The 27,809-nt window shown below is 38.7% G+C and overlaps 3 protein-coding genes and 1 pseudogene across 5 annotated transcripts; 2 read left to right on the forward strand and 2 right to left on the reverse strand.

Moving 5' to 3' along the window:
* The first annotated feature begins 4,377 nt into the window (after positions 1-4,377).
* On the forward strand, positions 4,378-8,149 carry LOC149109158 (uncharacterized; annotated as a pseudogene).
* A 1,161-nt stretch (positions 8,150-9,310) lies between these two features.
* LOC110052300 (pterin-4-alpha-carbinolamine dehydratase 2-like) lies at positions 9,311-11,948 on the reverse strand. Its single transcript, XM_020758416.2, has 2 exons — positions 11,842-11,948; positions 9,311-10,035 (listed from the first exon to the last, which is right to left on the reverse strand). The coding sequence occupies exons 1-2, from the start codon at positions 11,911-11,913 to the stop codon at positions 9,718-9,720; spliced, it is 390 nt and encodes a 129-aa protein (XP_020614075.1). The 5' UTR covers positions 11,914-11,948; the 3' UTR covers positions 9,311-9,717.
* Positions 11,949-11,959: 11 nt separating this feature from the next.
* LOC110052304 (peroxisomal biogenesis factor 19-like) lies at positions 11,960-22,279 on the forward strand. Of its 2 annotated transcripts, XM_089294957.1 has the most exons (7): positions 11,960-12,089; positions 13,955-14,293; positions 15,254-15,336; positions 15,592-15,762; positions 17,242-17,418; positions 18,366-18,410; positions 18,926-22,279. In XM_089294957.1, the coding sequence occupies exons 1-7, from the start codon at positions 12,020-12,022 to the stop codon at positions 19,010-19,012; spliced, it is 972 nt and encodes a 323-aa protein (XP_089151083.1). In that variant the 5' UTR covers positions 11,960-12,019; the 3' UTR covers positions 19,013-22,279. The 2 variants fall into 2 exon arrangements, with proteins under 2 accessions (XP_089151083.1, XP_089151082.1); XM_089294956.1 differs by having other exon boundaries at positions 18,366-18,993.
* On the reverse strand, positions 22,102-27,427 carry LOC110052299 (soma ferritin-like). Of its 2 annotated transcripts, none has more exons than XM_020758408.2 (5): positions 27,221-27,425; positions 27,046-27,138; positions 26,899-26,952; positions 24,862-24,987; positions 22,102-22,555 (listed from the first exon to the last, which is right to left on the reverse strand). In XM_020758408.2, exons 1-5 carry the CDS (start codon positions 27,317-27,319, stop codon positions 22,409-22,411), a joined length of 519 nt encoding a protein of 172 aa, XP_020614067.2. In that variant the 5' UTR covers positions 27,320-27,425; the 3' UTR covers positions 22,102-22,408. The 2 variants fall into 2 exon arrangements, with proteins under 2 accessions (XP_020614067.2, XP_020614069.2); XM_020758410.2 differs by lacking the exon at positions 22,102-22,555 and adding an exon at positions 23,436-23,992 and having other exon boundaries at positions 27,221-27,427.
* Between the last annotated feature and the right edge of the window lie 382 nt (positions 27,428-27,809).

Below are 27,809 nucleotides of genomic sequence, written 5' to 3' on the forward strand. Positions count from 1 at the left end.
TGTCCTTCTATTGTCTTTTTTTGTGAATGGTGTTTACCTTTAAACAAAATAGGTTTAAAGAAATCCTTTAACCAAAACGTGTTGCTTAAAGGACACTGACCTGACATACTCACAAAGCCACTCTCATTGCAAAATTTCTCGTATATTTCCTTCATATTTATTAAGCCTGTATCCCGCAAAGTCACTTCTAAAATGAGGCTTTCTAAGTAACAAGTGTAAATAAGTGTAAATAGTTAATAAGTGTAACCCCGGTTACCCTAAAAATTAAGCAGATTGAATAGTATGCTCAGTTTGCATATTTGTGCACCCATGAGTAAAATTGGGGGAGGGGGGGAGGCAGGGGGGCGGGAGCCCCAGAAGAATAGGGGGCAGGAGGCAGGAGAGGAAAGGGTGGGAAGTGGGAGTTCTACGAAGGAGGGAATCATCAAATGTTTTTTGACTTACATTTAGCTTATCTTGAGAGTTCTGGACTGAAGGAAAAATTAAATCTGCCCTTGGATTGAAAAACTGACGCCAACTTCTGGTAAAATTGGAAACCCTTTTACAGTGGTTATATCATAGGTCATAAAATGTTGTCATTTAAACTGTCAAAAGACGTGAAGAGCTAGAGGAGCAAGGCTGAAAACAAAGGAAAAAAGGAAAAGAAAGTCCAAAAGATTGTGCAGCTAAATGATAAGTATGTGTTTTGAGTGTTCTTATTTACAGGGGACAGGGCAAAATGGAGGAGGGCGGGAGTCAAGAGATAAAGGTATGGGAAGCAGGAGAACTGGAAGGTTCTGACCCCCTTTCGCCCCCCTCCCCCCCCCAAAAAAAATTGTTAAACAACAGCTTAATTGAATGCGATTAAATTTTTTAGTCAGCACACATTTATTATAAATGGAACAGATAGAGCTACAGTTGCATTAGAAAGCTTATAGGGGTCCTTATGGTGTAGGTAACAGAGTTAATGATCTCCCACCCCCAGTAACTAGTCTCAGACAATGTAAATTGCACGTGATGAAATTGGCGCGAAATAGGCAGAAAATTCAAGTGACAAAGACTCTGGCGGCCATGTTGGATGACAAGAACAATGAACTAAGCTAATTCTTTTGTTAATGGTCATCCAACATGGCAGCGATGGCGTCAGTTAGATATATGCCAGTTAGTTGGATTTATGGTAATATAAACGTGCCAGGCTCTTTGTCTGCACTTAGTCCACACAAGCTCGGGCTCTTTTGACTGAACATTTTTTTACACATTTTAATTGAATCCCTATACATAGGATACACCTAAGCAAAAGAATGATTATGATTGTGGTGTCTTTGTCTGTATGGTAAGCTGTGCAAATACCATATTCTATCAATTACCATGTCTCTTTAAATAATCAGCTTGGCTTGAGTTAATTCAAATCAAAGTGTTCATCTTTACCTGAACTGATCACTTGTGCTGGTGATACATTTTAAATTCATTGGTATTATCTATGTTTAGTTTCCAGAGCATCTCAGCAGGGGACAAACTCCTAATTTCAACCGGGTACTTTGAATCAAAAGCAAGTATCAACACTTCTCATTGCATGACAAAGTAATGGAAAATCAATTTAAACCAAACTACATGGATACCAACTACACATCTCCTATTCATAACACTTTCTTGCAGAAATTCACTTTGTCTCATTTTCCAGTATGACATTCCCTCTCTCCATGAAGTGATGAAAATGCAGATCTCACAGCAAATGCTACCAAACTAAAGGAATGTACATTCAAAAGAACTCAAAAGTTCTCGTCAATAGTAAAATATTAATTTTGCCTGAAAAGGATTCATCTCCATACTTCCTTAATCAGTTGTACACATATATATATCAGTTTCCCTCACTAAATAAACACTCTAGATCCATCGTTCAACTTAAGATTCCACACTGATACTGTCATGTTCATTGATTGAGAATTATTGCAATGGCAACAGAGCATGAATAGACTTTTACAGACACCATGAACTTCAGTCCAATTACCTTATACACAAGCTGCCCCTCTGGCCGGTAGTATTTTCAAGATCCTACCAGCCAGAGGGACAAGATCACAGAAAACTGAAAATATTACTGCAGAGTGATTGTAGTGTAGTGTAAGACTAAGCAATCAATCAACCCATTCTACAAATAAAACTGAGCATGGGCTTAAGTCCAATTACCTTATACACAAGCTGTCCTTCTGGACGGTAGTATTTTCAAGATCCTACCAGCTAGAGGGACAAGATCACAGAAAACTGAAAATATTACTGAAGAGTGATTCTAGAGTAGTGTAAGACTAAAGAGCAATGTATCAAGCTAATCTGTACAAATAAAACTGTGCATGGACTTGACTCCAATTACCTTATACACAAGCAGCTGTCCTTCTGGACGGTAGTATTTTCAAGATCCTACCAGCTAGAGGGACAAGATCACAGAAAACTGAAAATATTACTGAAGAGTGATTCTAGAGTAGTGTAAGACTAAAGAGCAATGTATCAAGCTAATCTGTACAAATAAAACTGTGCATGGACTTGACTCCAATTACCTTATACACAAGCAGCTGTCCCTCTGGCCGGTAGTATTTTCAAGATCCTACCGGCCAGAGGGACAAGATCACAGAAAACTGAAAATGTTACTGTAGAGAGATAATCTAGTGTAGTGTAAGACTAAAGACCAATGTATCAAACTATTCTACAAATAAAACTGAGCATGGACTTAAGTCCAATTACCTTATACACAAGCTGTCCCCCTGGCTAGTAGTATTTTCAAGATCCTACTGGCCAGAGGGACAAGATCACAGAAAACTGAAAATATTACTGAAGAGTGATTCTAGAGTAGTGTAAGACTAAAGAGCAATGTATCAAGCTAATTTGTACAAATAAAACTGTGCATGGACTTGACTCCAATTACCTTATACACAAGCAGCTGTCCCTCTGGCCGGTAGTATTTTCAAGATCCTACTGGCTAGAGGGACAAGATCACAGAAAACTGAAAAGATTCAACTGTAGAGTGATTGTAGTCTAGTATAAAACTTAAGAGCAATGTATCAAACTATTGTACAAATGAAACTGCAAGAACTTAAGTCCAATTATCTTGTACACAAGCTGTCCCTCTGGCCGGTAGTATTTTCAAGATCCTACCGGCCAGAGGGACAAGATCACAAAAAACTGAAATGTTATTGTAGAGTGATAATCTAGCGTAGTGTAAGGCTAAAGAGCAATGTATCAAACTATTCTACAAATAAAAATGTGCATGCACTTAAGTCCAAGTACCTTGTACATAAGCTGTCCCTCTGGACGGTAGTATTTCCAAGATCCTACCGGCCAGAGGGACAAGGCAAAGGAAGTTTGAATTCGGGGATCCGCCAAATCAATAAATAAATTCGTCCTGAAGGAACGACGTATTTAAAAACGTTTATGCCTATCATAAGTCAAAGACGTCTACAGTGTGTTAGCTGGCGTACAAATTTACGGTTTACGAACTAGACGGGAAGAGATCCAAAGAAATATACAGCATTTGCCGAACAACTCACTGCTTTACTCTCTACACATTATTCTTAACTTGTCAGGTGAATAAAAACGTACTTGTCTTGTTGATCAACATAGTTTTACCACTGGCAATTCGCATATTTATATGATTGGTATAGTCCGCCATATTGGAATAGCCGACAATTTCCGAAAACTGCTCGACTCGGAAACTCGCTCCTAGTACTCCTCGGTTGTCCTTCTGAGCGGTAGGATTTAGGCACAACCTTGGACCGCTGATGCCCAATTTTTTGTGACATGCGCAGAGTACTTTTTTGGGGAAACTGCTGTTCGTAGGGATACGCGGGCTGAACTCGCTAATGTTTACATTCAAGCTCACTCAAGCAAATTATTTTAAAATTGCAACAAAATGTCGAGCAGATGGGACGAAAAAGAGTTCACGGCAGTCATTTTTCCCGGTTAAATCAACCGTCAGTAAAGAAGAAGAAAGAAATTACCGATGAAAACGTGAAAAAAATAGCTGCAAGCAGTGTCCGAGTAGAATTGAAAAACCTGTCGAGCGAGGAAAAAATCGACAAACTCGAGCGAGACTGTAAACGCCTACAGTGTGAAAGTGCCGGTCTGAAGAGGACAATACAAGCTCTACGACGAAGTATAGGTAAGTGTCTGCTCAAGTAGTCATCAAGCCGTCTATAAATCTCCTAAAAAGTGTTTCTTAAAGCTTCTGAATTACCAGTAAAAGCCGCTTTCCCACAAATACATTAAAAATTCGTGGCGATGTCAATTAATGCGAGTTTCGATGTTGTCACTAAATTTTTTAAACTCAAACTTATTTAACGTAATAATATATTACCACTACAAGGGGTCAAGGAATACTTAAAACGAAAATAGTTTTAAAAAGTTTGTAAAATGAAGCAAACTAAATGGTATGGTCACATAGGACACGACTGTGTCAAAATACCAAACTTGAAGCGGCGATTTTGGCGATCGAGTTGGACACCGAGTTCCGAAGCAGACAAAAATTTAATAACATACTCTGGACTGGATATCACCGCTTCGCAAAAAAAGGGCTCCTTCATAGCTGGGTACGCAGTAAACAAGATTTGAATCGCAGCTAAATGCTCTTTTAAAAAAGTCTGCTTGCTCGAACCATTGCAAAATGTTCAAAATTAGATAGATATTTAGGTTATTTTTAATTTTCTGTGGCCGGCCGGCTTTCGTGTATTACGCCAGTACTTCAGGTACTTTCGTAGGTTCATGTTAACAGCCTTTTAACCAAAAGCGACCGACAAATTTTAGTCTAGTCGTAAATTTTGTGAGAATGCAATTTTTCCCCAAAGGGTTTGTCTGCCTTTCGTTTTGTAAATTCGCAAGTCAACATCTCGACTCGATATAAGCGGACCGCCGAGGAAACAGTAACTTTCAGAAATCCACACAAGTACACTGCATACTTTAGTTTTTCTATCCTTAAATTTGTTTAAAAAAAAACAAAATACAAGTAAAACTTGTAAGGCCCTATTTATCATAGTAAGGAACAGTTTTTAATTATGACATTTTCATATTTACAGTATTTTTGAGAAGAATTAACAATGACCTAAGGAAAGATGTCTTGAAGTTACAAAGTGAAGCAAAGAAGCGTGAAAGAACTTTGAAGTCTACTGAATTGAAAACGAAACAAGTCGGTAACAAACTACGAGGGACAAAATCTGCTTCCACAAAGCTGAAAAGACAATTAAAGGAAAATGATGAAATGTAAAGAAACGTAGGTATTCCCTTGTGGACACATTTTCTCATGGCAAAAATGGAACAAATCGTAGAACAGTCATGTTTATGGCCTGCATGAGATATTTACAGCATGCATGTTTGCTTTCTAGCCAAAAGACACCCATTGCATTACATCTAATTTTCAGTATTTTATTCAACTGTAGCCCCTCAACAAATGTTGTTGTCTCGCCATCCACACTGGCAGACTGGAATATCCTATTAGGGGAGGCCGATAAACTGATATTACGCAAAAGATTTGCAAGTAGCCAATATGATTTCCATGTATGGAGTGATGACTCCAACAAAGGTGGCGAAGAGCGGCACATTGTAGGTGTCCACACCTGGTGCCCAGAGATCAATGAACCCAGGGCATATGTCCTTGGTAACAGTTTGACAGCGAGTGGGTCAGGAAAACACCAGTCTGATGTAGAATATCATGTTGTTCATGATGAATATGGCATAACTAATGTTTCAGGTTTGGTTGGGGATAATGCCTCAACCCAGAAGGGGAAGGCTAATGGTTTAATAGCAAATAATTCAAGGGTTTTTGAAAAGGACATGTTCTTTGTTGGATGTTACCCCCACGTCCTGAACATTATGTTAAGAAGGATGTGCCAAGCTGGGTTTGGGGCCAAGGGTGACATGAATAACAACCATGTATTGCAACTACTTTATAAGGTATCTTGGCTTCATCATGAACACCCAAGTCAGTACAAATCAATGTATGTATCACTAGGAATCTTAAGTAAAGAGCCACCCCTTCCCCAGTCCTTTATTGACACGAGGTGGACATACTACTATGAGACACTTCAATGGCACTTGAAGTATGGTAAAGCCTGTCTACAACTTGGAGAGAGTGTCCTGGAAAGAATACCAAAGTCAGACAGCCACTACACAGTGTGGCAGAATGTTATCAAGTTGAGCTCCTGTCCAATGATTCAAGTGGAAATTAAGTTTTTGTACGAGTTTCTTGACAAGTTTCTTATTCCATCTCTCAATGCATCACAAGCAACAGATCAAGAACTTGGCTTCTCCAGTGGATACCTGGCACGATTATGGCCAGCAACTGTCCTTAAACATCATGAAACATTAAGTAAAATGTTGATGTCTCCATCAGCATATTTTCCTTTAACTGAGCAGCAGATGAAGATGTCACTGAAGGATCCTGCAGCCATCAACCACTTTTGTCAGGAAGTGCAGAGGCCAATGTTGCAAGAAGCACTTAAAGTTGTTAAAGACCATGGATCAGAGTGGTTGTCCTTCCCCAAGTTATTTGGAATTGGAGCTGATCCAAGATACCAAAGTTCTTTCTGGTATTCTGTTTTGAAGGCTCTTGAAATTCCTGTCATGCTGCCAACTGAAAGAGAAAAAGAAAGCAGGTCAGTGCAAAATTTCTATGTCCACGGACAAAATCTTCACACATTGGTTTGTAAGGACAGAACTGGTTTAATTAAATGGGCAGAAATCTGGAACTTGAAGGAACCAAAACTACTGAATGATATCAAAAGAGTTGCAACATCACCACAGAGTAGTCTCATCAGTAAAGAAGCTAACCCCCACCTTTTCGAGTTCTATGCCAAACACATTTTCAGTATTCCTGTGAACAATGTAATTGCTGAAAGGCAGTTCAACCTTTCACAACTTTATCTTCAAAACAACATGTCAGAGCTGTCAAAACAAGCCTCGATAACATTTGTTGAGAACATACTTCACAGTGGAAAAAACAACAACCGCACGACTGAAGCAGCAAGAGAAGTACATGAAGAGAGAATGAAGGCATATGCAAACATGCTGACCTCAGACCTTTTGCAAGAGGCAAGAAAGAAGTTAAATATGATCCGAAAATGTGAAAACCATGGGCCACTGACTGCAAAAGATGTATATCCCAAAGCTTGGGAAGCAAGGAAACTAAATAGCAACACCTCAAGCATGATCCAGTCCCTCAAAGCTGAAGGCCGCAAACTTGAACTGCAGTGGAAAGCTTCCACCAAAGGCACATCACAATTGGAAAACCAGAGGTCATTCCGGCCAACTGTCATTACAGAATTCAGAACAGCTGGAAAGGTTCCATCTCTAATGCAACTTGCAGCTACTGAGGTATGGGGTTATGGACAGGAACTTTCAACACATGACTTACCAAGAGAATGCCAGTTCTTCGTACAAAACCTGCCAAACATTGTACAGTCTTTGAACATTGATCTTCCATCCACTTTGGACATGCATACCACCCAGTTTCCTATACAAGAAGAATGAAAGTCAAATATGGGGTGGCTCTTTCTAAAAAGGTACTTTCACAAAAAGATTATTTTCAATTGTAACAATTTCATACTAAACAAATGCGCTTCAACTATGTTCTATCTGAGATTCAGATAAAGTAATTAGTTTGTGGGGAGTCTTACCCATTTGTAAAATACAAATTGTTGCAGTGTAAATAATAGTGATCATAAATATCAAAATACTTCTGAGTGATTATAATGTAATGCATGATTACTGTAGAGTTGTACAGTCAGCAGTTTACAGTGAATGTGAATATAAAAATACTTCTGAGTGATTATAATGCATGATTGCTGTAAAGTTGTACAGTCGGCAGTTTACAATGGATTTGAACATACATAATTGTTTTTCATTATCATTCATATGGGGCAGTTGTTTAAAACTAGCATGATAAGTAAGCCGCATAATTTTCACAGTAAAAATGTAAGTATTGGTAATTTTTAACGTAAAGTTTGCTTAAAATTACACAAGAGTGTAGCTTGTATAAGATAAAATAACATAAAGCAGTGTACTAATGTACATGAGGTACCATGTTGCATGAGAGAAAAAACAAGGTAGAAAGGAGTCGAAAGTAGCCTAATATAGTGGAATGTAAAGCAGAGCAGTGTTTATTAAAACCTGATGTAACTGATAAAACGCACAACAGACTGAATAATTTTATTCCCTCCCAAAATATGAAAATGTTATCAACAGCGGGATGTCTAAACAAGACCACCTTTATTCAGAACATTAAAAATGAAAGTGCCTATTATGCTGGAAAAAAATCATTACTGGAATACCAAACAGTTGTTGTGGCTTACTAATCAATACTAGCAGGGGGTAACTATTTGCATTTACCTGAAAGAATGGAGTGTGAACTCACCTCTCGTAGCCTCAAATTTAACATCTCCCAAGCTGTCTCCGTGCACTTAGTGCATTCAATATTTATTTCACTACAATATCTTGGGCGTGCGGGGAAAAAGTTGAAATAACTTCAAGAGCAATCAGTCTAGGCCTCCAGACCTTCATTATCCAGGAAACTAGAAGGCAAATCTCCAATTTCACTGTTTCGGTTTTTCGATATCACCGCCTCTGCCTGCTGAGGACGGCAAAAAAGCAAAAAAATACGTATTTCTGCCACTTACGCGACGAAAGAGAAAAAATTAAAACGGTAGAACTTTCAGCCGTGTCCCATTCTTCCTTCTTTGCACATCTATGGGCCAAAAACTTCGCGTCGGAAGACGATATTCAGCCAAAAAGTTTACAATAATTTGACTGGAGCAAGTGTTTCCGAGAAACGGTTCAACTGCGCATGTCATAAATTTTTTCCTGCTGATGTACTGCAAACCATTCCGTGAGGCCTAAAGTTTGATTCAGACAGAAAGCTAAATCCTTAATTAAAAATTTGAACCAAATTTCTTGACGTGGCTACCGACTGCAAAATAGAAAAGACCACAGTGTATCTGCTATTTTTCTTATTTATTCAATTTTCAGCAATAGAAATTAGATCAGTCTTTTCTCACGCAAAGCTTATGATTAGTTGATTACAACGACTGGAAAAAAAATTGGGGAGCCCATGCTCGTTGGTGAGCTAGAGCCATTCATCAACTGACAGAGCTCAATATCAAGGCAAATCCGTCATGTTTTCAATATGTGCGTGCACAAGCAGCGCTAATGACGCCATAAATTATGCGCAGTAAGGATGCGCAATGCAAATGTAAGGAATGACCTTAAACTTCTACCAACTTCGAAGCTGCTAAGACCAGTAGAAGATATTGTTCCCCTGACTGTCTGAGAGCTACTTACCACAGAAAATGAGAGACTATTTTGTTTCAAAAATAAATTGTTTTCATTCTTATCATGGCTTCCTCACTCCTCTTCCAGGCTGCATTTCTTCTATTCACCTCTGTCTTTAATGTTCCCGTACATAAGCCACATGGCAAGAATAAACACTAGCATACTTCCTCCAGATCTCAGTTTGAAATAGGAAATAAGATTTTAAGACTCAACACTTTCAAGAGACTTTGTATAAACTCTTCATTCATCATCTGTGCTCTTGATTTCGTAGTCCTAGTTGTCATAGTCACAACATATTTTTAAAGTTCAACACTAGTTCAAATCTGCTTCTTACTCTGAAAGGGAAATTGTATTTGAGTTAATAAAATGGTTACACCTTCTTTTTCAACTAAATAAGTTCATTACTTGATGACAAATTTGATTTTCCACTATCCATTACTGTCCCATAGACCCTGCAGCTCTCTCCATAAATTTTGCCAGCTTGACATCTTTTGCAGACAGCCCCCCACAGTCATGGGTTGACAAGGTTATCTGGACTCGGCTGTACACATTAAACCATTCCGGATGGTGATCCATTTTTTCAGACATGAGAGCCACGCGAGTCATAAAACCAAAAGCCTGGTTGAAATTCTTGAATTTGAACTCCTTGTAAATAGCATCACGTCCCTCAACTTCTGTCCAGCCTGATTCTTTCAGGGGCTGAAGTTCTGTTTCTTTCTCTTCAGCTGTTAGTTTGGTGGATTTTGGTGAAGCCTATAAAGTAGACAGAAAATAATTATTGTTGGTCATGATTGATTGTCTTTAAGGCTCAAATAAAAAGCTTCATGGCAAATTCTAGAGTTTCAATGAAGCTTTTTTTCCTAATGGTCCCCTCATATGAACACTGCCAGGGGCTATCTAGGCTCGATTACCAGCAGCTGCTCAGGAAAGGAGTGTAGATCTGACTCAAAAGAGCAGCGAAAATTGAGCCTAGGGATTACCCAAGTCCCCTTTTATAAACACAGCAGGAAATCCTTTACCCCTGGGGTTCTACATGGAGAATTCCACATTTTTGTGGATTGGTTCTGACTATTATGAGAGATAAAATAAAAATAAGCAATGACCATAATTTGTTAGAGTTATCCCAGAACCAATAAGGTTATTATGCCCTGAAAAATGACGGTACCCATGTGGATAAAGGCAGGATTGTCACTAAGCAATGCCTGCCAGTGAAATTCACCAGCTGAATTTTGGCGGGCAACCACTTAGTAAAGAACAACGAACAGTTTTTACGTTATGCACATACAATCATTCAATACCTGAACCATATCCAACCATTTAAATCAACTAAATGAAAAGTTTGGAATAAATTCCTAACTACCTTGGGTATCGGTGCCACTATAATGAGTAAAGTAATTGAAATAAATCTTGTTTTGAGCACTTGTTTATCGTGTCCTTTTATGTGTACTGCGTCTGCAATCTTGTAAATGCGAAGCTTGGTAGCCCGGCATTCAAAGTGTTGCAAATGATTTGGGACATTTAAATTTTGTTCCAGGTGTCTTACGAAAATTGGTGAAGGCCTCAATGAAAATCTTAGCCAGGAGACTATTTTCTTAGCTACAACCCTGTAAAGGCCTTCCTATCATATTTTTTTACCAAACTTAATACTTTAAACAGTATTGGAATACCTCTAACAGTGTCATGTTAGATTTAAATGGTGTGATGACACCCCTGTCACCTGATATGGGAGTTTCCTTCCCTTCACCCCTGGAACTTAGTGATCTTTGACTTTCACATTATCAATTACCATGATTTATATAATATATAATAGCTCAGTAATTGATTATGCATACAATCTTGTTCTCTTCTTGGTTACTGTTCTTGAGGAAGACTAGTAAGCTTGTGGAAGGAATCCCCTGTAGAGGTGAGTTGAGAGAGCCGGGGGGGGGGGGGGGGGTTAGATTTAAGGTAGTCATAAATCTGAGAGGTATGCTTGAGAAAATTGCCAATATTTAAAAGGACATCAGTACATATCAAATAATCTTCTGGAGAGGAAAAATTGCATGCATGGTTGTCCAGATCTTTGTCCAAAACACAGCTGTAGAGGAGAAGGTGTCCTCTTACATACCCGAGTACATAGAAAAGGTATTTGGGTTTTCTTTGTCCCACGCAACCCCAGGGTTTTAAAGCTGAAACAGCATCTGCATACCCAAACATGGATCCAGTGTTACCCTGGGGGAATTCTAAGCTTTGCCAAAGCATACAGTTCCTGATTACAATTTGATCAATTTGCATCCTGTGGTCAGACCATGCTGATGTCCTCTAGAGAATTGTTCTCTTATCGTTAAAAACGCAAATGCATTCATATTCGTATAAAAATGATTGTTTTTGGAAAAAAGAACTTAAGCATCATATGATCTAGGCGTTAACTGGGATGTCCCAAACGTCTGCATACATCAACATGGAAACTATACGCCTCGCTCTAGGAAGCACGCAGATGGAATGGTCATTGAGGGGTGGAGTATTTTCTGCAGGAAATCCTAACATTTTAAGCTAGATCACAAAGTTGTTATAACTCACCATGGCTGGAAAAGTTCTCAAAACCCTAAAGTACTTTACACGTGAGCAGCCCTGCACGAACAACTTGTTCATATTTCGCAACCGCGCGATCAAGGTGTCAGTAGAAGACTGGCACTAGTTGAAGTTTTTCCGCTGGCCAGAAAATACACATGCAGCAAGGGCTCGTAAAACATAAAACATGGCGGATGAAAGTTCATTTCAGGGGACAGAACTTAAAGAAGACGATGAATTGGATGAACTTCTTGACAGTGAGTTATTTCATTGTACTTTTGTTGCTTTGGATAGATTTCTTTGTCCGTTTGCAATGTTGATTGAAATATAATGCTTGTACTGTGGGTTTGTAGAGAGCTTTTAGTCACGCGTAAATTAATTCTTGCACAATCTTACATGCACACGCAAATTAATTTATATGGTTGGTATTGATTTGTATTCGTAATTACATAATTTTGAGTGGAATGTCGTTGAAATAAGTGCGAGTAAATGTTTAAAATGCTAACAAAATTTGAAGTACGTCTACGAACATTGAATAGGTATTCCCAAGAGCTAATATATATTGCATCGGATCATGTGATTATATATTACTTGTTAACAACACACGTCACGCACGAAGCTTTATTACTGTATGGCTTGTGTTTGTAGCCGATATAACATGTGCTTTGATTGGGTAATTATAGTGCATTGTTTTCCCATAAATTATGCCCACAGGCCAATAACAGACATGGAAAACCAAAGCAAAACCCATACAATTAACAACTTATTAACCTTCTAACATTCGGTCTTTACAGAAAAATCTCAAACCTTGGCCTTGCCGCATTGACCTTGATATCACTCAGTCAATATGGTAAGATCTTGGTTGGAGATTTTCCCATTAGGACCTCACTCTCATTCAATAAGTAGTTAGTATTCACAAAGAAGGAAAAACTTTCATTATGCTACGTATCTTGACAGGTATGCAACACAAGTCAGAAAACATTAGAGGTTGTACGGGAATCTGATGGCAAATAATTCTCTTTAAAAATTGAACTCAGAACAATTTATGAATAGAAAAGTTAAGAGACCAAGCTAAGGCAAAGGATTGCGTTGACCAAATTTGAGGGATGTAGCTTTAAAATGTACCTAGAGAAGATCCAGTTGTGTTTTTGATTTTCCTTACAATAATCTTTAAATTTTTACATGGCTTTACAAGTTTGGGCAGACTTTACCTGCAGATTTTACCTACAAGTTTGTGGAAAAAGATTATAGATAAATGTACAGGATTTTCGCATTGCATAAGTTTGAAGACAGAGAACAATTTGTAGTTGGTCAGATCCTCGCAATCAAAAAGAAACTAGAACAAGGGACATATGATTACAGTTTTCTATCAGATGCTGATGTAGAGGTAACAAAAAGGTAAAGAAAAGCAATATTACGTTTAATTAATATTGTTTTTTATATTCTTTTTTTTTTGTCTTGAAAAATCTTAAGAGTATCTGACAAGCCCATCAGTAGACAAGGATTTTTCGCTTATGGTGTTTTGCACTTCATTGAAAGTTTTGTTTATTTTTAGACATTATGTTTGGTTTTCTTAGTGATAAAACCGAACACGCAAGATTCCCGCCATTTTTGCTTTAGTAGCCAATCGGATTATGGCTCTCGTTCGTGGATTGGTGCGGGTAGGATATGAAGAGATCAGTAGAAAATAATCATTTTATCAAAAACAGTGTGTTTGTGCTCTTTGTACAAAAGAAGGAAAATAGTGGGTCTTAAACGGGATTACACCTTACAGAATTGTGAGTATATCGACAATATGTTGGAGAATGTTTTTTGCTGTTTCAATTTTTAGGTTAGATCCGATTTTTTAGAATTGCTACATTGTATAGTCAACCCACATGTATGCCTTTGCTTTCAGTTGACTAGCTACCGGTAGCTTGTGCTGATTAAACTAGTTCAAAACAACTAGTAGATCTCATGGACTTTATTTTCCTGGTGTGTCTTCAATTCGAGTAGTACCCTGATCCGTGTTGTGAAACATATGGAGAACTTTATTATGTATGGAAAATTAAATGCAAATGTTGATTGAAGATTTTGCAATCAACTTGTTTCAAAGTTGTCAACAAATTTTACTCTTTGCAAGGTGCTCTTGAAGATTTTGACAAAACAACCCCATCTACTACAAAACAGTCTTCACAGGCTGATTCACAGAATGGTGCTAATTTATCGGACTGTACCAAGAGAACTGAAACCAAAGCTTGTGAGAAAAGCAGCGACACAACAACAGTGAAAACTCAAGGAAGCACAACTGTGGCAGCTTCACCTCAAGACACTTTGGATCGTGCTCATTTGGAAGCCAACCTTGGCCAGGTACCAGGGCTTGACCAGTTAGAAAATGCTATGAAGACGATGCTGGGAAATGAACCTGAACTGCTGGCTCATTTGGAACAGTTTGCTCAAGCTGCAGCTAGCGCTGACCATGGTATAATGGGGAGTAATCTATCAGGGGCTGGGGGCAGGGTGGTCCTTATTAAGGTAGCCCTTGTTGAGTTTCAGACGAAAATATGAGGGCACTGACAATTTTCTGTTTCCTTCTCCTGACCTGACTACTAAAGTACAATGTTTTTGTACCTTATTTTGAGCCTGTTCCCAGGAGATGGAGGGACTGGAAGGGAGTGCTTTTCTCCCATAATTATGCATTAAAGGACCCTAATTGGCCTCCACCATTTTTGGTGCGATCAAAATTATTGAGATTGCATGGTGAAGTGAAATCATATTGCTTTACTGTAAGTTGCATCCCTGAAAGTATGATTAATCATCTTAAGTAGTTCACAGTGATTTCCTTTGTTTTGACATGCTGCAAATAAAATAATAGCCAATCTCTCACTCGTAAAGAAAAGCAAAGGTGTGGCTGACTAGGGCCCTTGAAGCAATGTACTTTACCACGGTCTGTTTGGTGAAAGAGAGTTAATTCTTGAGCCATTTTGGTCATTCTTGATTTAGTTTTTAATCTTAGTTAGCTTACCGCATAGGTTTTTGTCCTTTTTATTGTATTTTAGATTTTAATGTATTTTAAGGTTTAACATTTTTTCAGAGGACACTCCTGAAAACCACCTCATGGTGATTGGAGGCCTCCTCTCAAAATATTATGTATTATTATTATTACTCACAGAGATGTAGCTAATTGTAAATCAGGTTTGTTGGCATAGAATTGGTCGAGGGTTTTTGAGGGTCTGTTCAGTAACAGAGAGCCCTTGAATGAGCCACTTTGGACTTCAGGAGAATTGTATTGTTAGTAGATAATAACAAATATTTAAATAATTGTAAATCACGTTTGCTTTGCATGGAATTGGATGATGGTTTTTGAAAGAGACTAAGTGTCCTATACATGGTCTTAAAGAGGAGGTACACTCTCTGACTCTACTGTTATTTTCCTTCTTAGATAGTCCATCATCATTGGCTGATCTTGAAGCTAACCTTGCTAGAACCATGAATCATTTGGCTCAAAATGCTAAAGACTTAGAGGTACATGTAGCTAAAAGACTGGTAATAATTATTGTTACTTATTTCTACCACCAATTAATAGCTGTCATAATATAATAAATTGTTGCTTTTGGTTTCATGATATCTTCAGGAGTGGATTATTTTTGAATAAAAAATATCAACTTCTAAATGCCTTTGTTGTTGGTAGTGGGTGTCAGTCAAAAGGGAGTAATAATTATTTATACTGGTCATAGTTGTCTTGACGTTTCTTTATGAAATTTTGTGTCTCCTGTGCAGAACTGTCCAACAGCACCTTTGAATGAAGATTTCTTTAAGGCCATGTCAGATATGAACCTTGCCAGTGGTAGTGATGGGGAGCTGGACTTTCTGCCATTAATGCAAGGCATGATGCAGAACTTACTGTCTAAGGATGTTCTTTATCCTGCCTTGAAAGACTTGAAAGAAAAGGTACATGTACATGTAGTGATTGGAGAAACATATTAACCATTAAAAATTTAACTAAAGACTTTAAACTCATATTGGGTAGCCTAGTTGAGGGGGGTGAATAGGTTTTCGGATCGACAGATTTGACCTTAAAAAGTGCACAGATTGTGGATTTTTGTAGTAAATTGAGCGGATTCGCGGATTTTGAAAACACAGTGGATCGTGGATCAGCTGTGGATTTTGGCGCAGATTCCGGATTGTGCCTGCCTTGATGTTCGGATCTTGGGTCCTAAACGAAATTTGGATCATAGATTCTTCAGCCTTGGTCGGTATGTTAATGAGTTCATCCAAATTATTTCTTTTTTTGAATGAAGTTCATTAAAACTGTACTGTGTCGGAATTGTACTGTGTTATAGTCAGCAAGCATATTTGTGTGAAATTAACAATGACATTCACATTTACCAGTTTACTTTTGAACTTTTGCACTTCTGTTTCTGGATGTGGTTGTGGTTTCGGATTTGAACGAAAATATTGACAGATCGACAGATTTGGCAAAAAAAAGGCACAGATCGGCGGATTTGCATACCCCTATTCACCCCCCTCCTAGTTGTCATGATTAATTATAAGCGTCTGTGAGATCATGGGTTTGAATCCCAGCTGGGCCTGATCTATGTCAGGCGTTAAAATATTAACACCTGGTTAACTGGTAATTAAGACTATGCTAGCCTAGCTGTACATAAAAGAGCTTTGTCTCGGCTCAGATAAGTAAACACATTCTTGAGCAGGAAATCTTGCCAGTAGCCTTGTAGTCATCAACTCTTAAGTGTGCATTAGGACCATAGTATCATGTACTGCCATAGCATATCACAGTTTCTGTACACTGCACTCTCCCCTAAATGAAATGCTCACAGCAAGAAATATTTATTCAAAAAAATATATATATAAGAATGCAATGTTACAATTTATTTTATTATATTTTATCATTACAATGATCCCAGCCAAAGTTCTTCTGGAACCCATTTCTTAAAACCACCTCCTTGAAGCAGGAATGTTATTCAGGCTGTTGGTCTTGGCTACCTTTCCTCTACTTTGTTATTGACTCAAAGAGGGCATTCAAATACCTAGAACATTGTGTGTTATGAGTACCTACATGTAGACAAGACAGTCTTATTTAATCACTCCAAGGGTGTGGTCTAAGAAAAATTTCAAGGAACCCAAAGGTTCCTAACCATGAAATCCTGGGTGCTCAGCACTTGAGCTTACAATATATGAAAAAAGGGAATTTTTCCAGTTGTCCAAAGGCAAAAGTTAGTAACCTGTGGCACCTGGGTACTTCTAGAGCACAGCCCTGCACTCTGTAGGCATGGGTCAGGTGAGCATTGTGACTAACAATGGCAGCCACAGTTGCCCTTACTGACATCCATTAGCAATCATTAACTGTTTCAGAAATGGTCATTAAGTTTATGATACAATGACAATTGTGTAATGTTCTTGTTGCTTTAGTATCCAGCATGGTTGGGAGAAAATGGAGCCTCATTGCCATCAGACGAACTTGACCGTTATAGAAAGCAGTACGATCTGGTGTGTGAAGTTTGTTCAGAGTATGATGCTGAAACTTCAGTTGATTCTGATGAAGTCAAGAAAAAGCGATTCGAGAAACTTCTTAGTCTTATGCAACAGGTACATGTCATTAAGGCTGCTAAAAATGATTGCTTAAAGGAGCTACGTCACGGTTTACGCATCTTGAAAAGTTTAGCCTAATTTTTTGAGCTCATCATTTGTAATCCATGTAAATCTTCTCCTTCTTAAACAGCCTTGTTCCTTTATGGTTTATTATTATCACTTTACTGTTTTTCTATCTTAGTTAAACTACTATTTTCAGGATTCCTTCAATTTTAAGGTAATTCTGTAAGCAGCCAAAAGAACTCAAAATATCGTGACTGACCTCTGTTAATCTGTGAGTCCTCTGTGTGCTGTTGTGCCAAAGTACAGTAACATTTGCATCAGGCCAGTGACTCAAACAGATGGAGCTTATCCCAGTTTCTGTATCATGAAGCAACTAGGTGCATTTCTACTCCCCCCTGGATAAGATGCTAGTCCATTACAGGGTTACCGGGCCCAGAGTATTCACCGATACCCATTTATACACTCTGTGGTGGAGAGAGGCACTGTGAGAGTAAAGTGTCTTGCACAAGAACACAATGCAATGTCCCCAGCCAAGGGTTGAACCTGAACAGCCTGATCCGAAGACTAGCATGTTAACCATTAGAACACTGCACTTTATAACCCTTGATTGGGCATTCTTTTTGCACTACCAGGATTGTGCTATATTTAGGGGTATGTTGATGATTAGATTTTATTTGATATATGATGTGTCTTGGTAAAATTGGAGTTCGAGAACTAGTCTCTAAATCTTGAAAAGTTTGAATCAAGTGTTGGTCCTAAATAATTTTTAGTTACAATCGGCTGTCAGATTTACAATCTTGACACTGAAGCCATATGTCTCTAATTTGACAATTCAAATTGTTTTATTTATATATACAAAAAAGTCATATAAATGCTATTACCGGTATTATGTAATCAGCCAGACATACTTCTCATTTTGGACAAATTTGTTAAACTTTTAGATGCAAGAATGTGGACAACCACCAGCAGATCTTGTTGGAGAAATGGTAAGTTATATGTACCCTGTCACTCACTTTGAGATGGAAATAATTTTTAACCTCTCTCCCTCGAATGAGCCCTCCCCTCCCCCTCTGTTATGGACAAGTACTGAGACAACAAAGGATGTATAGTTTTGGCCGTGTTCAATCACAAGCGATTATCGACTCATTCAAGCACTGCACATTGGCCGTTACAAGAGATTGTGGTGAAGATCTGTTGATTCAATTGCCTAAAGCCCAAGTACCAACCTTGTGCAGCAGTCCTAGACTGGCTAAAGGGGTTATATTATGTAGTTCTTCAATAGGATCTTTCTGAGACTTCTGAGGGACTGACACATACATATATTACAAAATAACCAATCATATCTGACCACAATTTGAAGAAGATTAAATAAGCATTCCCCTTGATTAAGTGCCTCCCTTGAATAAGCACCCCCAGCTTCTCCTAAATTTGAAAGAAGCAACCGGGGCACTAATTTGAGGATTTACAGTATGTCTTTTTCAATTCCCTTCTTTTTTCTTAGCCACCAGGCTTCACTGCTCCTATTCCAGAGATGCCCGAAGCACCAGAATTACCTGATGAACTGAAAAACGAGTGCAAAGTTACGTAGCCTGATCAAGTCCCTAATTTCAAAAAGTGCAATATTGAGAGTGACAGTGGGAAATTATCCAAGTCACAGGCAATAGCTTTAAAATATGTTGCTGGCAGTTTTGGCAGCACTTAGCCATGCCTGCCTGTCTTGCTGGTTACACAGTCCACAGTCACTACCCACAAGGTCGACAAATACAGTTAACGGTTGACTTCTGAGTCAATACAATGCAAATTACTGACAAGCCATTATGGCACGGGATGCAGAATTATTGATTTTAAGGGTGTAAGATGTAAAAATTAGCGATTGTGATTACAAATATAACTGTCCAGTTCTTTCAAGATGTGCTATTAACATATAACTACCATTATTTAATAGTGGGAGGCGCGGTGGCCTCATGGTTAGTGCGCTTGTCTCCGGATCAAGCGGTCCGCGTTCGAGCCCTGGCCGGGGACATTGTGTTGTGTTCTTGGGCAAGACACTTTACTCTCACAGTGCCTCTCTTCACCCAGGTGTATAAATGGGTACCGGCAAACTCAATGCTGGGGGTAACCCTGCGATGGACTAGCATCCCAGTAGAAATACTCCTAGTCGCTTCATGCTACAGAAACCGGGATAAGCTCCGGCCTGATGGGCCACTTGGCTCGCATGCAGACTTTTTTTAACCATTATTTAATGTATCTGGAGTAAACGTGTGTTCATTAATAACTCAGCAAACTAGGTATTCCCCTAAAAAAAATACAATTACCACTCACAATACTCTACTCAACTTTTTGCAGAAAAGAAAGCAAAATTTCCCCAATAGACAATTCTTTAACTTTGACAAGATAACATAGATCTCATTGACCATACAGTACTAAATTCCTTGTTCATATTGATCTTTGAAAACTTAAATTCATCCATGGCTATGCAACCACTGGACAAGACCATAATTCAAACTCCTGGAAGGGGGCTCCCATATAAAATGGACGGGGGGGCTCGTTGAAAATTTGGAAAAAAGCCCTCAGAGGTACCAAGATCCTGCCTGGTGGGGGTGGCTTGTTATCATCGTCATATTTTTTTTGGCTCAACACCCCAAGGTACAGTAAAAGCTCCCGATGTGTGCCTTTTGAGGCTCAATACCCCAAGAGGTACCAAAACTGCTTTTTCAACCCCTAAAAGGTGCGGTGAGCACCCCCATCCTTTCTATCTTGGAGTCTCACCCCCCTGGATGCAAACAGTCCCATACCCCTGTGGAACAAATTGTCCAAGCCTCAATGCAAATGGAGTTATGAGTTTTGGTCTGGCATAAGGTAATGTAAGCAAGTTTGTCCTGAAGAGGGAAAAAGGTTTTCATTAACAATTATTCCATGAGTGAACGTTGTTATGAGATCATAAATAGCCAAGGCATGTAGGGCCAAGTTGGCTATAATCATCTCATATCCAACAAGTGCAAGTGGAATAAATGTTTTAATAGAAACGCTCCCAAAATAAAAACTAAAATAGAATAAGAATAAAAATGCCCCCAAATAATCATGTGTATGCTTGCCATATTTGTAAGGCATGGTATAATAGCTCAAATACTTTAAAAAGACTCAGTTTTTAAGAATCTCAATTCTTTCATGGCTTACTGGGCATGTTACAATATGAAGCAATGAACAGGCCAATCCTAGGTCTCATTCTCAATATTTGCAAGAGCCTGTGTGCTCGACAATAATCCAATCTGAACACTACTGATTAAATTACTCTTCTTGATTAAGTTTGCAATCAAATCAATATATGCCTCAGAGTTATGGTCGTTAGCAGTGTTATTTGGCCGTTTCTTTCTCTGTTAGTTAACTGGAATAGACCCTTGGCATAAATGGTGCTGATGCTTAACCACCCTAAGCCTTGCATTCATGTGAAAATTCCTTGTCTGGAAACATTAACTAGAGGCTTAGTGGGTATATATAATGAATTAAGTATTGTTATTCAAAATTAGGGCCCCAGTTATGCAGTACCTATAGCTGTTCCCTGGTCATAAAAGCTTGCTGATAACAAAATGTTTTTCTGGTCCCACCACTATTCTTTCAAGTTGATCTTGGCATCATGGAGGGGGCTTTGTGGGTAGTCTTCCTTCCAGCCAAGACTGCAATTGCTTGTAAACCTGTTTGTGGAGCTATGAACCAACTTCTGAAGTCACAGTATTGCAATTTGAGTAGCATCAAAATTTTCCCAAACCTTTCCCTAACCTGTTGCACATGCAAAAGATCACAATCCAACAGCACTGGGTTCTCAGACTGAGAAAGCAAATCTCTCTACTTGCCAAGTTTTCCATTTCACCGAGGCAACTCCCACAAGAGCTTATTGCGGCAACCATTTGTACTCTTCATCTCCCACGAAATATGCTTTGAGGAAATTTGCATGGGGTTTTACAGCAGGATTGAAAAAGTGCAAATACACAAGAACAGGAATGATACTGGCATTGCTTTGAACACTTTGTGATGTTCCACGAGTACAGATCAGTGTACAAGACTCATGAGCATTGATGTCCCTGCATCGACATACAACTTTCTGCAGTTGATTCATGCTAGATACAAATTGACTCCAAACATTACAAAGCCTGTGAAACTTAGTAATTAGAGACCTTTAGGCATAGTCGAGGAGAATATGGCTTTCAAGAACTGCAAAATTTCTGTGGCAAAAGCACTACATTCTTTGTAAAATTGTCATTATTTAAACCCAGGTCACAAAAAGTATTAATATTTCTGCTTCATGCCTTGGGAGAGTTAATCTTGCTATGCCCTATCAATAAAATAATATTCAGAAGAAATATTTTTGTAGCTTGATCAGAAACTATGCTAATGACGTAAACACTGTAAACAAAGATTCCCCTGTATCTTACACTAACTTACTGCTGAACTAATTTCGTGTTGTGTTAGAGGGCTATCAATAGCCTGTGCGTTGGAGCAAGAGTGGGGGTGGCGTAGCTATGAGGAATCCATGCCAAGAAGCTACAAGACTAGAATGTAAGCCTGCTCTGATCTCTGCAAATTTTTCATTTCCACTGCAAAAACCGCAGAAAAAATAAGCCAGGTACATGTACATGTTACACACCACTGTATATTAATGCTAATAATCAACAAGAAGACTTTTGCAATTTTTTTTCCTTTAATGTTCAACCTTTTTGACACACCTGGGCTAATATTGTCTACTGTTATTCAGTACATTAATTTCAAGGTTAACACTTCAACCTCCAGAAATCCTCACAACCATACTTCAGACAGAAAGTAACATTTTTTACTTTGAAAAAAAAAAAAAAAAAAATAACAGAAAGAAAGTAGACAATCCAAACAAAGCAACTAAAAATTTAAAATCTAAAGTCCCAGTCCTGTTAAATCAGATGTTTAAGTCTTAAGCCCATCAGGTTGAAGAGAAACACGTAATGGCTGACAGCCTCTAGTCCTCATCTTGCAAGGTCAGCTTGTCAAACTGGTATTCACCCAGTCCGGGGCCAACACGCTTCAAGTTGGTGACAAAATCAGAGAACTCCTTGATGGATTCTACTTGCTCCTCAAGGAAATTTTCCTCGATGAAGTCCATCATCTAGCCAAGAAATAACAAAGAGGATGGTTGGACTTACTTGCAGAGTTTAGTGTAAATTGAAGACTAGTTCAAAAATCTTGGGCAAGGTTCACTAGGATTGCATATGAGCCAAGTGGCCCATTAGGCGCGAGCTTATCCCAGTTTCTGTAGCATGATGCGACTAGGAGTATTTTAATTCCCTGGTTGGGATGCTAGTTCAATGCAAGGTTACCCCCGGCATTTAACTCACGGGTACCCAGTTATACACCTGAGTGGAGAGAGGCACTGTGAGGGTAAAGTGTCTTGCCAAAGATTACACACAACGTCCCTGGCCAGGGCTCAAGCCCGGACCGCTCGATCCGGAGACAAATGCACTAACCATGAGGCCACTACGCCTCCACTTCAACAAGGTTGGACTTAAAAGAATTGGCCAGTTTGTTTCCAATAAGAGCCAATACTGCATTGTGTATAATTACGTAATTTTGTGAACTCCTATAAGTTTTAGTTCTAATATACACAGTGGTAGCCTGAAAATTGTACACCAGCAGTCCTTCCCTACTGTAGACAGATTGTAACCCAAAACAAATGTTCTCAATGTATCCCTTGGGAATACCATTGCTAATTGTTTCATGGAACAACTGTTTTATAATTACATGATCAAGATCAAAATATGCTGCTTAACAAACTGTATAGGTGGCATATAATGGAAATAGGGCACAATATCCAACATAACATCAATTTATGTGAAGGAAATAGCATTGATGATAACATATGGCACCCAGACCAAATTGTTTATGATGTCCAGCATGTGTGCGCCAAAGCGTGTCCCAAGATCATTCAAAATCACACCAGTAACAGCAAGAAGACAGAGCTAAGCTAAAGAATGCAAGCAGACAGGCAATTTTCTGACACGTCCAGTTTTATTTTCAGCATTACAACAAAATAAGCATAGTGATTACAAGTGAACAAGGAAATAATAAAACCAATATGATATAGGCATTCTTTGCTTGTCAATCCTTCTCAAAGCAAACACTTCAAAACTGAGCACAACAAAACAGAAGAGTACAAGGGAATATGTGATGTAATGTAGATATGTGAATATATGAACGAACATTCATGTCTTAACTAAACAAAACAGTCAAATGAAATGAAGATGAAAAAAAGGAAAAAAGTTAACAACGATGACACAACTTCTGGATTGTTTCTGTTTTCAGCAGTTTCACGTCTCATATATATCCAAGTTGTCATAATGTGACAGATTAGCCTCGATGAGCTTTTATTCAGATGTACTTTATTGAACCTAACTGGAGCCGGAACTTAATTACTATCGAAAGTATGTTTGTCAAACTGAAATTCTCCAAGTCCTGGTCCAACTCGTTTCAGGTTTGACACAAGTTCTGATATCTCCTTGATGGATTCAACTTGCTCAGTCAGGAATTCATCAAGGAAGTCTGACATCTACAACAGGGAAGGATTCACAGCATTGTTCTTGTTATTTTGGTCAACAAAAGAAGTTTCACCAATTCCACACCTTATTGCTTGAACACTGTTTAGCAATATTACTAGAAACAGTTTTCAAAATTACAATTTTCGAGTTGCTCGAGTTGACACGCACTGAAGTTTCACTCATTTCCTTCAAATGAACACCATTATAGACCTTTTTACTGATACAGTGGCCATTTTGAATTCCATTGTTCTAAATACTTATTATTGATGTTTAGGGGGCAAATACATACTAATTTGCCCCCCCTGAGCATCCAATAATGGCACTTTCAAACAACGGAATTTAAAATGGCCACCGTATCGCTAATAAGGTCTATATCTATCAAGCTATAGAAACACCAGGGGAAGTTTGAGAGAATGGCATATGCAGGGGAACAAAAGCCACAGGCAAGTATTTCCACAACTTTTTGAGTTCTTGGAAACTTCCACGAGTCTTTCTAAAACTTATATAAATACAGGGAAACTGATTATTATTTCTTTTAGGAAATACCGTGAGAAAGAAAAAAGGAAAATCACTTGCTTATTTTAATTATCAATATGTAAATTCTCTTGCCTATGCTATCAATTCCTCAAAACCTTGTGCTGGTTCAGTGTTCCTACTGATTCAGAGATCTACAGCTTCTAGCGAGTGCTTTCAAACTGAAGTGACCTGCCTTCAGCACCAGCCAGAATCTAATCATTACGGGTCCACAAGAAGGCTGCGTGGTAGGTGTTTAGAAATCAAATGGTTCAGGTAGCTAACTATTTTATCACTGACTTCCCCTTTTGCTTTTGCACCCACCCTAGCAAACATACAAGGAACTGCTTAAAATTTAACCCTTTACCTGAGGATCATTATTAGTGTCAGCCACTTTGTGCAGATCAAGCAAGGCTTGATTAACGTGCTTCTCCAAGTCCAATGCCGCCTGGCATGCTTCCAGTCCGGATCCCCAGTCATCATTCTCTGGTTTCTGTAGAGGAAAATAAAATCAGTATTGAGCATTTTCACACCATTTTAAGAACAACACTTACTGTGTGCTCAAAAACGGGGGGGGGGGGGGCAAGAAGGGGGGGGGGCAAAGATCACGCAAGAATTGGTATGTACAGTGCATGAACTTGAATAGATATTTCTACCCTGAACAGCACAAAAACACGAATAAAGGTTTTTTCCTCAAATTATTACACACTTAAGTCATAAACTCCGTAGAGTAATGTACAAAATCAAAGAGTTGTCAGTTTTATGATACATGTCACTGGCAAGTTACTCTTAAACGTCATGACGGCTAATGTGACAACTCAACCGTGATTTAATTTTAAAACTAGTAGTAATCAAAGATCATGAGTGCGTTCGACACCATCACTTTCATATATACACCTTAAATGACTTAACTAGCTGACTTTCAACCTTTGTCTATCGCTTAAATCAACATTTTTCATGAACAACCAATGTTGTACACAGACATAGTGTCAAAGTCCACGCCAGTGAAGAGGTCCCCGGTATAGACTATGATGGCCGATTTGTTGTTCACAACGTTGCGTGACGGCACCAGTTTCCATAGACTCGCAAACATAGTAGGCCTTCAAAATTTCATGTTTTGACGTAAACTCATTATGAATTCCAAACATAAACAAAAGAACAAGCTTAAACTCTGGCCTGTAGGCAATTTTAAAGCTCCCAGTTGATTTGCATTCATGAAAATCTTCTTGTTTGCCCAAAGGGAAATTTGGTTTGGTTTGCACAATTTCATAATTCAGGCTCTGCGTCTGTGCCAAGTTTTGTTTGTTGCTTTTAATTCATTTTCAATGACCTGAGACTAAAGGGGACCAGAACAACATAATCATTTACATTCATGTAAAATAAATAAACTGTTATTCACTAAGCCATTTAATTAGCTGAACATTCTTACTAGGTGTTTGCTTACGTACCAACACTCTCTAGTTAAATGTGCTGCTTCTGTTTCCATTTATTCAACCCGCTATAACGAGCTAGACAACTCAGTAAGATGGTTCTATAACCACGAATCATGGCCATCTGCCAAGCTACACAACTCGGTAAGTTAAAGTAATATATTTTGCGCACAGAAATCAAAGCCAGCAAAGTGAAACGACACATTTCCTCCATCGATTTATTCCGCACAAAGCAGTGTTGGTTTTTGGTCAAAGACAAGACGGTAGACATCAGGCAGCCGAACTGCACCTTTGTGTTTGTCCCAAAAGTCGTACACATTTCGTGCAGACATTGATAAATCTTAGCTACAAGGTCATTTAACGCCATAACTCTAACTTCAAACTTCAAATACGCAACTTGCCAGTAACAGCAGATAAACACATGGAGTCGCGAAGAGAATGGACATGATGCCATTCGCCCCTGAAGAATTTTTTTGGGGGGAGGGGGGGGGGCCAAATCGGTGTCCCCCTATAGATAGATAGATACACAAGTCTCGAATTATTATGCAATACGTGATTTGAACTGCGTTCTCTCCAACGCAACAATCCTAGCTTCACACTGGCTTCATTTCAAGAATTGGCAAAACTTGGCAAAAATAAATTCGCTTTACAAGCATAGAATTATTATTTTACATCGATACGATTTTCAACTTCTGTAAGCAAGCATTTTAAGCTCCCTGTTTCACACACACAAAAAAACTTCCATTAATATTACGTAACTATTACACTTGGCATATTTCTATTGACAAATTTAATCTGGCATTTTGCCATCAGTGTCATGTCTCTCGTCACGTCCAACACATCCAGAAGCACTCAACAAAGAACAATAAATCGATTCAAGATCGATCAGCGATACGAGTTTTGAGTTTTACACAACGATTCCAGTTTCTTTCCAAATAGTAACCTAAGTTCGTGATCTCCCTATTCCTGCTTACCTTGATGTCTTGCAACACAATGCGACCTCCACGCTGATTCTGGTATTTCATAAGCTAAAATTTCAAAAGAAAAAGACAGGTTAAGACAAGGGTGAAAAGAAGATGGCGACGCGAAGCTACGCGTGTCAGCGAGTTTCCTTGCTTTACCTTTTGAGCGTGTCCGCGTTCTTCGTCCGACTGTTTCAGCATGAACTTGTGGAACCCTTGCAGCGCCACATCATCACGATCGAAGTGATAGGCCTTTTAAGCAAGAATAGAACGCATTTAGTTCAAGTTCACCAACGGAAAGAGTGTTTCGCTCAAACGCGATTTCAAAACCTACCATGGACATGTACACGTAACTAGCGTACAACTCGAGGTTGATTTGCTTGTTTATACCAGCCTCGCACTCTTCATGGTAGTTCTGACGGCACTGAGACATCTTGGTCGTTAAAGGTGTAGAGATCGGTAAGATACGACGTAAAAATCTTGGTGGAACTACTGCCTCGTTCAATCACTGTTGAAGCGAAACAATCCAAAATGGCGCATGGTGCAAGAATCGAAGGTTATTACCTCCCTCATCACGTGATTCACGTGATACAAAAGATGTCAAGAGCTGATTGGTTAATTTGGCTTCAATGATTGTCGTCACCGAACACGTGAACAGAAAATCTGCTGCGTAATGACCGCAGCTAAAATTAGCCAAAAATACTACGTAATGCAATGTGAATAAGCACAACCGTACATGCACAAAAGGATCATAAATCAAAAGATAAAATGAAAAATAATATAATTTTGACAACCAAATTCGAAGAAAATCTTTGGGAATTACGTGTTTGAATATAAACTGTGGACGGTGGGGAGGGGTGGTAACGGGTTAATTGACTTGAGTTCTCACCAGTCACGGTACGGTGGGGCGGTAGGGAAATACT

Source organism: Orbicella faveolata, unplaced genomic scaffold (genome assembly GCF_042242905.1).
Source record: "Orbicella faveolata isolate gen_17 unplaced genomic scaffold, um_ofav_v1 contig_25, whole genome shotgun sequence".
Taxonomy (NCBI): domain Eukaryota; kingdom Metazoa; phylum Cnidaria; class Anthozoa; order Scleractinia; family Merulinidae; genus Orbicella; species Orbicella faveolata.